The sequence below is a fragment of the Malaclemys terrapin genome, chromosome 25, assembly GCF_027887155.1.
Source record: "Malaclemys terrapin pileata isolate rMalTer1 chromosome 25, rMalTer1.hap1, whole genome shotgun sequence".
Lineage (NCBI taxonomy): Eukaryota > Metazoa > Chordata > Testudines > Emydidae > Malaclemys > Malaclemys terrapin.
The window spans coordinates 11418973-11431203 of NC_071529.1; the positions used below are offsets into that span (position 1 = coordinate 11418973).

The 12231-nt window shown below is 49.3% G+C and overlaps 1 protein-coding gene across 3 annotated transcripts in view; it reads right to left on the bottom strand.

Annotated features, from left to right (window-relative positions):
* The window catches only part of NFE2L1 (NFE2 like bZIP transcription factor 1), a 31277-nt gene that overhangs the window by 3557 nt on the left and 15489 nt on the right, over positions 1-12231 (bottom strand). For 2 of the 3 annotated variants that reach the window (XM_054014551.1, XM_054014550.1), the window contains exons 2-6: positions 11532-11744; positions 10686-11197; positions 1878-2093; positions 944-1033; positions 367-528 (exon numbers count right to left, since the gene is read on the bottom strand). In XM_054014551.1, the coding sequence (XP_053870526.1) occupies positions 367-528; positions 944-1033; positions 1878-2093; positions 10686-11195 (978 nt within the window). In that variant the 5' untranslated portion in view covers positions 11196-11197; positions 11532-11744. Of the gene's footprint in view, positions 1-366; positions 529-943; positions 1034-1877; positions 2094-3946; positions 4095-10685; positions 11198-11531; positions 11745-12231 lie in introns of those variants that run through there. The other variant, XM_054014552.1, reaches the window with a different exon arrangement.

The following is a 12231-nucleotide window of genomic DNA, read 5'->3' on the forward strand; positions in this document are numbered from 1 at the left end:
TTTTTGACCCAAAACTACAACTACACTCTAGATCTCAGCTGCTTAGAACAGCCATCAAACCACTAAAATGAACACCAGCAGCTTGAGATGGGGAGGGCACACACCAGGTATCACCCTCACCTAAACATTCAGCATGTTGACATATCCTTCAGCTAGCCCAAAGGGGAGGAGATACCACATCCTGGAGGCGTATGCATCAAGCATTTGCAATAGCAATCCTGCTCTGCACCTACACACGGATCAGGAATGCCCACAATACACACACACCCCGCCATCAGTCCTGCTTTGGGTACCCACTGGAGAGAGAAAAGGGAGCAATGGGGACCCAGACAATTAACCACTGTAGAGCAATTAGCAAGAACTAACCTGCATTTCCATTATAGACATAAGGTCCTGCCACTGCTGCTCCAGATCGAATGGGGACTCTGTCTCCGTCAGAAGAGGAGACAGGAGGCCGCTCTGAATAACTGAAGACTCGCTTTCACTAGGCACAGCTTCATTTAGGTGGGAGGCATCTGCAGCTGGAAACTAAATACAAAGCAGTGTTCGTCCACATCTGGTCTGCCGAGGAGAGGCAGGTCAGCAAAGCCCTGAATGCCTTTCAGGCTCCACAACAGGGAACGGCTTTTCTTTTATTCAGACTGAGAACTAGCTGCGGTTATTCCCCTACAGTTCACTGCGAACTAATTAGAAACAAAGTCAGAAGCCCTTAATTAATTGTGACCATCTTCCCCACTGGCTGCTTCACAGGAGCTGTGCCTGGAGCCTCCTTAGACAGATTAACCCAATTTACTGCCAGTTTAGTGGTCTCCGATATTTGTCTTAAATGGGAGGCAAAAGGCATCAAATCCCAATGCACCAACAAAAACAGGCTCTGGATCTGTCACGCTTAGAAATGAGTCATGGAGAAATGGTTTCCATTTTCAAGAATGCACACACTCACCTCAGAGTTCTCCCCAAAGGGGAAGGTGGCTTCCAGCAACCTAAGGCACTCCTCCAGCGACAGGGCCGTCTGATCCACCACGCCAGGCACCTGGGACAACGAATCATTTCAGCACAGTTTACTGAAGGGTAAGGACCTCCCTAAAGGGTAGGACACCAAGGGCATCAGGGACCCAAATATCCAGAGTCCCCCACACTTTTGCATCAAGTTGCAATCACCATCCTGCTAGCCAAGGAGCACCTGCCATGACTTTCTGAAGCTAGTCAATACTGCTCCTAAATGGGCCAGGGGGTCAAATGAACTCTCGTTCGGGTTAGTTTCACGCTGACTTTTCTGGATTAGCTTCACTGACACGTGCTGCAGATAGACTCAGCTTCAAACTTCCCAGAGCCTAGGGCGGATTTTGCTCAGTGCCTACGCTCTCCCCCCGCCCCTGCTCCTCATTCACAACTTCTACAAAGAACCTAAAAGCAGAACGGGAGCCAATGACTCCCACTCCCAAACCACTCAGTGGAATAAAGCTTTGTCAACATTCAACGAGACTCTGGCCTTGTCTTGCTCTGTGTTAGTGACCATGGACCCTCCTGCCTATTTCCTCGCAGCAGATAATCAGGGTGCCAACAGCTTCCTGGTTATTTCCCCAGTTCACCTTTGTATTTGGTTGTCTCCAGCTTGGGGGATAAACTGTTCTCCAACATCACAGCCTGTCATCCAGATGGGTGATGGTCGTCTTCATGCCCTTTCTTAGCTCAACAGCCATTACCATCAGCCAGAAGGGAGGAAGAGTGTCCCCTCTAAAAATCACTCAGTGCCACTGCCAATAACAGCTAGCTGATGGTTCCCTCTCCCCCCACCTCAGTGGCAGACACACGAATCCCAGAACACCGCAATACACCCTGGAATGAGGGGTAAGCCTGACTCAGGGGGCTGTTACCTGTGCAGGGAAACTCTCCCCCGTCTCTCCATCAACTAGCAGGTTTCTATCCAAGGTCTCGTTCCCTCCGCTCCTCCAGCTGTCCCCATGCTCTCTCCCATCACTCAGTTCTTTGTCCACTTCGCTCTCCTTCTGGCGATGGCTGTAGTCAAAAATCTCTCGCCCAGCGCCGAGATCAATATCCTGTCTCCACAGGATGTCAATCAAATCGATGTCCTGAAAGACACACAAGATTTCCTTCAGCACTTGGCAGGCTCATCTACACCCCACCATGGAGGGAAGACCCTCTTCTCCACTTGCCCCCACCCCCCTGTTCCTGCAGCACGTCAACCTCCCCAGACAAGCACCCCCTCCACCCTACAACACAATGCTCTCATTCCACCCAGATTCCTAACCACCCTTTCTGTACTACACTGCATCCCCCCTACCAACACTCCCACCCGCGACAACACCTTCCTTGGGGCACAGTGCCCTCTCCCCACCCATCTATTAATACTGGACACAGTTCCAACCTTCCATGATGGTTTCTTTCACGTACCGCCCCACCCCCATCGGGGACTCCAGACACCAGTGCTTCGCCCCTGCCTCGCACAGAGGCCAGCTGCTGCCCCTGCTTTGCACAAGAGCCTATGGTCATTTTGCCCAGCTAGGTCTCTACCAGCAGCTGTGCAAAGGAGCCAGGCTGGAGAAAGAACAGAACTCCATTGGAAAGCGACGTTAGCGCTCTCCTCCCTGCTCTCCATGCTCCGCAGGGGCCTCCTCCCTTCTCAGGAAAAAGGGAGTCTGCAGCTTTAACTCCTCTGGGCTGCACGATGCCGGCTGGATGGCGAGGACCAATTGTCAGGCAGGATTGCTGCTCCACGGAGGAGCTTGCATCAGCCTGTGGTGCCATTCTCGATATTTGCATAAAGGGGTGGAGTGCATTGGAGAGGAAAAACCCTGCATTCCCAGCCACCTGATGCAACTGGAGAGCCTTGCTGCCAGCCTGCTGCCTGCTCACCACTTGTCTATAGACAGCCGAGATGCCAGCCCTGCCCAGCCCATCACCTACAAATGAGAGACAGCACAGCCTTCCAACTGAGATCCCCCCACACACCCTGCCGGAACTTTAACCCCATTCCGAGAACTCTCCTCTTCCCTCCCTCGACAGCCCCAGGGTCCCGGTGCAAAGAATCCGTGACCCTGAGTGTGACGGGAAAGGCCGGCTACCACCCTTCTGCTCCCTAGCGTCAACATGATCAAGAACCCAAATGCCTCATCCCTAACCACATAGTATCAGGAATCTGCAAACATTTGTCTCTCTTCACAGCCACCACTACCCACAAGCCCCTCCCTCTAATGCAAGCCTAACCCAGGGCACACCCCTGAAAAGCAGCCTGTGCTGGTTCAAACCTCAGGGGCCTTTTAATATGACCAGGACCCAAGGCCCTACCCTAGAATTACCACCTAACCCTGGGAAGTACAGATTCCTCCCCACCCTGCCTCCCACATCATAGCATGGATGGTTTATTTTACTGAAAAATTGTGGCAGTCGACTTCACAGTTTGTCCATAAGCCCTTAGCACCCCTTCCCCCACCTCAAAACAAGGAGACAGGACATCTCTGCCTCCTTAAAAAGATTCTCCCTGCTCTCGTGAAAAAGGTTCCCTCATAGCTGCCATCACATTTGGGACTTACAGAAATGGACAAAAGGAATCCACAATACCCCCCAACTGCCCCGAAACACAACCAGGGCCCCCTAGACACCAGCCTTTTGTGAGGTCAATGTCACCATACACAATGTCTACAGTATTTAGGCTCTGTACTCCACGACATCCCAAATGCTACCGTGAAACCATCCGCTGACCCCCTTTCTGCCCTGAGCCTTCACTATCACACTCTCCCCAAAGACCAGTCTCCCCCCCCCCCCAGGCCCAAATGTCTCCCATCAGCCTCAGCAAGGCCCCTTTCTCCGACTACCCCCGCTACCCTGTGCTCGGCTCATACACCTGTCTCCTCGAGACAAGACTTCCTAGGTCTCTCCCCAGCCTCGCCTGGAGCAGCAAGAAAAGGGTTAAGGTAAGGGATACCTTTTTCATGTCCCCAGCTGCTGCTCATGGAGCTGTCCCTGCAGATCATGGTCTATGTGGGGCGCATTCCAGGCAGGCAGAGCTGTGAGACCCGGGCACGGTGCCGCACAGACATCTCCGAGTTCAGGGACGGAGCGTTGTTTGGCAGGCCGGACCCCTGGTTGTTTGCAAGCCCCCCCCTCGCCCCCCAACCGCATGTGATCCACAGGTGCTGTGCTCCAGCCGTGGGCCCCGCTTGTTGCTTAGGCAGGAGTTGGCCCGAATCCCCACCCCCTGCTCATGGCTGAGGCTGCAGCGAGACCCAATCCCCCTCCTCCCCTCCCCCGCCTGCCTGTTACCTAGGCTGCGGCGCGAGCCAATCCCCTCCCCCAGGTCACCGTGGAGGATGCGGAGGGAGCCAGTCTCCTCCCTCCGCTTGTTACCTAGGCTGCGGCGCGAGCCAATCCCCTGCCCCGGGTCACTGGCGAGGATGCGGAGGGAGCCAGTCTCCGCCCCGCCCCCTGCGCTCGTCACCTAGGCTGCGGCGAGAGCCCGGCTCCGCCCCCCCCGGTCGCTGTGGAAGCTGCAGCGAGGAGTCTCCCCCCCCCCCCCCTTGGGCTCAGCTGCTGGGGCCTGTGTCTCCTTGAGGAGACGCGCCCACGCCAGGGTGCCCCACCCACCGCTCCCTGGGATGGTGCAGTGGGGAGGGAAGCGTCAGAGGGATCTCTCCTCCTCCCCCCCCCCCCCCAGTGAAACTTACAGCAGCTCCAGGCAGTGACACCCCACAGGAGGGCTGGGCTGGGCTGCCAGGAGGTTGGGCCCAATGGCACCTTTGCCAGGATTCTTTACATTCTCCCGGGAGGTTACCAGCAGCTCGGCTCCCCCCTTGGTCACAGGCCAAGTCTTCCCCCCCCCCCCCCCCGCCCCCGGCCCGGATAAACCGGGGACCCAGCTTCGGCGTGGTAGGGCCCCACATCCTGCAAGACCAGACCCCACTAGGAAACGGGCACCTGGCCTCCCCTACCATAGGGGGGGGAAATAGGTCAGAACCAGAGACAGGGTGTCTGTGCCATCTGCACATGTGCAGTGATGTCACTGGGAGATTGGGGAGGATTTGCACATCATATTTACATGCCGGATGAGAGCATGAGCCTTGCCACTGAGTCAGTCATGGACCTGCACCCATCATTCCCACACTAGCAGGAGGGGAGTGAGTTAGAAATAGGAACTGCTATGCCAGTCAGACCAGTAGTCTAGGTATCCCCAGTGGTGGCCAGTAACAGATTCTTCAGTCCTCACATTGTACAATTATGGAGTAAGCTGCCCATAAGAGAAGTTTCTGCCTAACCCTTGGCAGTTAGCATTTGGCTTATGCTATGAAGCAAGAGGTGTTTATCCTTTATATCAGTGGCTCTCAACCTTTCCAGACTACTGTAGCCTTTTCAGAAGTCTGATTTGTCTTGCATACCCCCTAGTTTCACCTCACTTAAAAACTACTTGCTTACAAAAATCAGACATAAAAATACAAAGAAGTGTCACAGCCAATAGTACTGTAAAATTACTGACTCATTTTTACCATATAATTATAAAATAAATCCACTGAATACAAATATTGTACTTACATTTCAATGTACAGTGTTGGAGAAAAACCTCTGCTTCCACAATAGTATATAGAACAGTATAAACAAGTCACTGTCTGTATGAAATTTTAGTTTATACTGACTTTGCTAGTGCTTTTTATGTAGCCTGTTATAAAAAACTAGGCAAAAAATTAGATGTGTTGATGTACGCCCTGGAAGACCTCTGCATACCACCAAGGGTACATGTACTCCTGGTTGAGATCCACCGCTTTATATCTTTTGGCCAAATAACTGTGTATGTTCTCATTTTCTAGATAAAGGTCTAATCCTTTTTTCGAGCCTGCTAAGTTTTGGCCTCACTGATATCTTGAGGCAGTGAGTTCCACAAGTTAATTACGTGTTATGTAAACTGTTTTATCGGTTTTTAATTTGCTGCTGTTCAATTTCACTGGCTATCCCCTTGTTCTTGCATTATGGGTAGGGCTGCAGATTTGTCACAGCATTTAATAAAAAAAATCAGAGCAGCCATGGTAAATGTTGTAAGAGTCACAGATTCAGTCACTGCTCCATAAGCTTTGAGCAAAAATGCCCTGAAAAAAAAAGAGGGGGCACTGACCACGCACAATAGAACCTTCCGCACCAGCTCGGCCTGAGGGGGGAGGAAGGCTGGAGACAGAGCCTGCTCCGCACTCATCCCAGGGAAGGGCAGCTCCCAGAGTGGAGATGGAGCATATCCTGCACTCACCTCTGGCCTAAGTTGCTCCTACATCCAATGAGGCTGGGCCCAGCACCATGCTCTGGGTATTGTGACCTGGTCACCGCACTGCGTAGATTTGACCTATCCCCTCCATCATGACGAAGGGGCATCTTAGCCAAATCTGATTTGTGTTGCAACCCCACACACATGATCGCACTGCCCAGAGAAGGGAGCTGGGCCCAGCCCCGTGGGACAGAAGCTGCTGCCGTGAGGCAAGTCATGGGCGCACACACACACACACACAAAAAACCCACAAAGGACGACACTGATGAACAGGAAAAATCACCCGATCCTTGACTTTTTCCCCTGCTGTGACAAACCTGCAGCTTTAGTTATGGCAAAGAGGGAAAGGAAAAACAAGAGTGCCCAGTTTACCTTCTCTATACCATTCATTTTCTCTCTCATGTCCCCCTTATTTGTCCTCTCTAAACTTAAGTCCTAATCTTTTCAAACTCTTTATATGATATTCTGTACCAGTTCCAAATCATTTTAGCTCCATGTCTGGATCCCTTCCGTTTCTGCTATGTCCTTTAGTTATCACAGCCCCCACCCCCCCATGCTGTATGTACAGGGGACAAAACCTGCCTCCCCGTGGAGCTTGATGGAAAAGTCCTGCACATCCTGAAATATCCACTTACTGATCCAAGTCATAACATCTGGATTGCAAGCTAAAGTCTATAACCCCGGAGCTAACCCTCGGTACCTGTAGTCTCAGCCTTTCTCCTCTAAATACACCAGTACTTGGAGGCCTCTCAGAAGAACCAGCACTTAAAGTGGATGCAGTTTACAGTCTTGTGGCGAATTAGAACTCAGAACAGAGAGTGAGTAGACCTTAATTATATTTCCAGCTCCCCCTCGGACTTGCTGGGCAACTCACTGAGCCGCTCTGCGCCCTTGTTTCACCATCTGTGTAAAATGACAAATACTTGGTACGTACATTGGATTTTGCATCCACAGACCTCAAAGCACTTTAACAAAATGGATGGATGTCGTTATCCCCATTTTACAGATGGGTAACTGATGAGTTACCCTCTTTGAAAGAGCTTTTACATCCACAGAAACACTTTGTAAGCAGTAAATACTATTTCAATATTTAAAAGGAAGTTCTATATAACCTTGACCTATCCCTGTCTAACATTGCTTGGACTGGGAGGTGCAGACACCTAAATCCTCTCAAGCCCCCCCTCCCAAAAAGAGAGCCCCCATTATCCCTCATCACTAAGGTTAACAGAAACAGTATGTCCTCAGCTGGTCACTTTATCTGGTTGCTGTCCCTTAGGAACTGACTGTAAACAAGTCAGTTCTATGCAGACAGCCAAGTGTAAGAAGATCTTACCCACGTTCTAATACCCTGTTACCAGAGTACTGGTTGGAGGGGGGCTTTGTCATACTGGGATAATACCCAGCACCAGCAGTTCGTCACATGTTCCACTTGGTGGGTATTTTTATCCTCTTGTTGTGGAAACGTTATAGGGACATCGTAATCCACAGGGCCAATCTTTTCAAAGATCAGCCAACAGGACAACAATTCCCTCCCCCATGCTGTGCTGGAGAAGAGGAAAAACCTCAGACAAGAGACACTGAGGACAAAAAAAAACCCTGCCCTTGGGATGCTATAGTAGCAAAACAGCAAGAAAGAGCAAGCACTGGGATGCTCCTGAATATAACCCTCACCAGGATACACCACCGTTTACAGACCAGGATAGCAAGTCAAATTCCAAGTCAGAACCATCCTCAAAGCTAATCAGAACAACGAAACAGAGAGTGTCTTGCACCATACCACAGGGTGAGCTCCAGCTCCAAGATACAATGCATTTCCCCCACAGCAAGATCTGGTCTGGACCATAAAATGTTGCCACTCTATTCAGATTGTAAGTCCCAGGAGAAGACCTGGGAAATGTGTCTCCCCTACTTCTGCAATTGTCTGCCTAACACTATCCTCCTGTCTGCTTCCCACAGGATATCGGCAGGAGAGTCAAACCTCCAGCCTGTCTCAGGTGAATTCCAATTATAGTGTCTACCAGGAACCGCACAGCACAACAGCACACCTGACAGAAAAGCTTTTAAGTCCCTCTACATTTACCAGCCATACAGCTAAATGAGGTTCAAGGTTCCAGACAAAGAAAAATGATCACGTAGATAATGCTTGGAATCATGCTTTGTAGCTTTACATCAGCTGCAAGTACAGTCTTGTCCACCCCTTGGGGAACATAGGGAGGTATAATAATAGAATATATGGAGATATACCTATCTCAGAGCTGGAAGGGACCCCAAAAGGTCATTGAGTCCAGCCCCCTGCCTTCACTAGCAGGACCAACGTATGAAGTGCATGTTCATCAGGAGAGGAGGGACTGGGAGGCAGGATTTCCTAGCACTGCATGCCATCGAGGCTGAACATAAATGGGTTGGGGGAGAAGAGGGGGAGAAAGAAAAAAAAAAAAAAAAAAAAAAAAAAAAATCAGGAAAGTGCCATGTCCCAAAGGAAGTCACAGCGCATCTTCTGGATGCACGTTTAAAGAGAAACTCTACAAGGTGTGAGCCAGACTTCTCAGTGAAAAATAGAGGAGATGGGAGGAGAAAACATGCACTTGAATACGTAGAATACAGAAAACAAGGGTTAGCGATCCACCCCACCCAAAAAAGAAGCAATTATAGTAGTCCAGAGAAGTACACTTTCCAGAAGGCTTGAATCTGGATCATCCAGGAGACTCGTTTGCAGCAAATCCAGTTTGAACTGGCCAGGTTTGCAGCAGGGTCACTGCATCCTGCATATGGAGAACTTACAGTTGGATTGATATTTAATGCACAATTTTAGTTAAAAAAAAATAAAATAAAAAAATACAGCTGAGCAGGCATTAGGAAACCAGTGATACCACCAACCTACAGACCAAACAAATCAGCAGTAGGATTCTTCCTACAATCCATACACTCTGCCTCCTCTCACTCCTCTATCTACGGCTTCCTAAATACCACCCCCACTTTGTATTTATATAGTATTCGTCATCAAAAGATCTCCAGGTACATTATCCCCATTCTAAAGAGGGAAAACCCCAGCACAGAGAAGGCTGGTCTTGTCGTGAAGCCATAGGATGGGAGTGGGAGATCTGAATTCCTTTCCCCACTCTACCACAGACTGTTGACCTTAGGCAAGTCACTTCAATCTGTGCCCCAGTTTCCGATTTGCAAAATGGGAGTAAGTATACACGTCAGTCACTGAACTGGTAAGAAGCTAGATTTGTGACCACTTGTGTAAAGTGTTTTGAGATCCTCAGATGGAAGGTACCATTAATTATTGGCTTGTCCAAAGTCACACAGAAAGTAATTAGAAATGAAAATACCTCTTAGTGTTTAGAGTAGGGGACTGAAAGTAAGTAACATTGCCAGACTTAGCTCTCTCAGCCTTTGTTCCTTCCCCTAGCAGATGCCCTTTCTAGTGGATAGGGGAAGTGTCTCATATTCAGGCAAGCTATGCTCCATCCAGGCGTCCAGTGGCAAGATTATGCCATTAAGTACATTAGCAGATCTGAAGAAAGTTTCACCTTTTTCCTCTCCTGGATGAACACTTTCACATCAGAGAGACATGTATGCTATTTCCCGCCTGTAGCTATACTGAAATCACATGACAGAAGTTCCAGACAGCCTCAACAGTTGCCTGCAAAATTCCCCTGCTTCTGACTCCAAAGAGCTGCCTCTAAGCTTCATCACAGGAGATTAGGGATCAGGACAGTTGGGAAATCCCCATGCCTACTCCCCACCATACATAATGGCTTGTCTGAGCGGCACAGTTTAGGAGAGAGGCTGTAGCATCCATGCAAACATTCTCCACTGGAATCCATCACTAAAAGCAGTACAATACAGCCCCAGGGAAGCGGAGTCTGAACATGCCTTGCCAAAGAAACCGAATGGAAAGTAAGAGTAGCAACTGCTGGGGGTCAGACACATGACTCTGTCATAGCAACTGGGAGAATACACTCAGCTGGAAAAAAAAGCCACTTTCTAATTCACCATCCTCCCCACTCTATATTGGCAACCAAGCTGTAAACGTTATTTGGACAAACTCCAGAGCCAAGTAATCTACCACCCAGGTGACTCATGGGATGAAACTGTTACCCAATACTGGGAAAGAGAAGGTGCTATCCTGTCATTCCCATAAATGCAAGTCTGCACTCAAACTGAATTACTGACTAGCCACCCAATTTCAGACCAAGACACAGCGCACATCAAGAGAAAGTGCCCAGAACCACCCAACCTTAATATTAAGGGGCTCACAGAATAAGGGGCCTGATATTCAGAGGTGCTGAGTACACACGTGGAAGCTACGCACCGCTCAACGTTACGCTCCAAACTACTCCTCTCCCATGGAAGTCCTCAAACGGTTCCCTTTCTTTGGCAGGCATCTTTTATAGAAGAAGGTGCTGCCTACCTCTTTGGTCAAGTCTCCATTCCCTGGAGGAGCCACTGCTCCTAGGTCTTCCAATTCTTCACCAAATCCTTGCTCAGGTCCACTCTCCCTCACGCCGTTGTCAGGATTGGTCCCATCTTGCAGGCCACCGCTGTTCTCTAGGGTGATGGCTGGGCTGGGCTGGGCACTAGACACAGAACCTTCGGGGTCTCTGTGCACCAACCAGGCATTTACTTCAGTGGTGGGCACCTGAAACCTGTCCAGGGCCCTCACCTGGTTGAGAAGCCTGCGGGCTGTGAAATAATAGTCCAGGTCTACACTTTTCGGATGGATGCCATATCCGTCCAAGGTGTTCCGCAGGTTGTGGAACTGGGTCTGGGTGTAAGCAGAGCTCTGGCCCAGAATGATTTCCCTCAGAGGGGGAAGCTGCGAGTTCAGGTAGGTATCCACGTCCACACGAACGCCTATCAAGCTGAGTAGAATGGTGAATTGGATGAGTCCTTCGGTGAAATATTTCTTCAGAGAAAGCATTTCTGGAGGAGGAAAAAAAGCAAACATAGGTGGAAGGTTTTTTAAAAAAAAAAAAAAAAAAAACCAACCACAGCCAATAACTAAGAGCTCAAAGTATCATAATTCACCAAGATTAAGAGTTTAAGGAAAATTCAAAACTTCAGTTTTAGGTTCTCTTGAACAATCAGGAATTAAAAAAAAGGTCATCAGGTTACTCAGACGAGCCAAATTAATGATCTAAATCTCCAGAGAAAAGAAATTATACCCCAGTAAACAACCTCCACTCTCCCCTCCTCTTCAGAACTATAGCTATTTGATAACAGTCCACGAGGCTACATATAAACCCATGTGACTTACTGTCTCAAAAGTCCACATGCAGTCACTTCCTCTAGCCTTCCTGATTCCCCACCCTGCTTCCAGAGCGGGGTGTATTCTCTGTGACAGGTGGCGGCGTCTTCTCTCCCTCCTCCTGCTTTGAGAAGCTTCCTGAAGGAAGCTTGAAGAGTGGAAGGTTTCAACCAAAGAAGGGTTCAACGGCTCCTCCAGTCCTGGCTGTGATTTCATCAGAAGCTGAAATATAACCAGAGAACAAACACGGTAAGATGCTGACGAGACATCACCCTATGCATTACATATGCAGTTACTATACTAGGAAGTATCAGTTTCACCACTGCATACAAGCCATGTACAAAATAAAATCTATTTCCCTCAAAAGGATGGTTTGCTGGCTAAATAGCCGCAAACACACATAAAACAAAGGTTATCTTTTGAATCAATATTGTCTGAGTTCCCCCTCCCTACTCTATTCTTAGGCTGGTGCGTCAGCTTCCACTCTCGGGAGCAGGAATTCAGCTCTGACTCCCTTTCACTCCAGTTTTCAGCGAGATTATAATAATCCAACAGGGGCTTTCCGTGGCAAATAAGCAACCGTGAATACTGCACAGCCAATGAGAACAACATTGCAACACACTAGGGTTTGCTACCTTCCTATGCAGTCCTTTCTCCTCTGCTGCCCATCACTCACAAGGGAACTTTAAAAAACAAAAAACATGCTTAT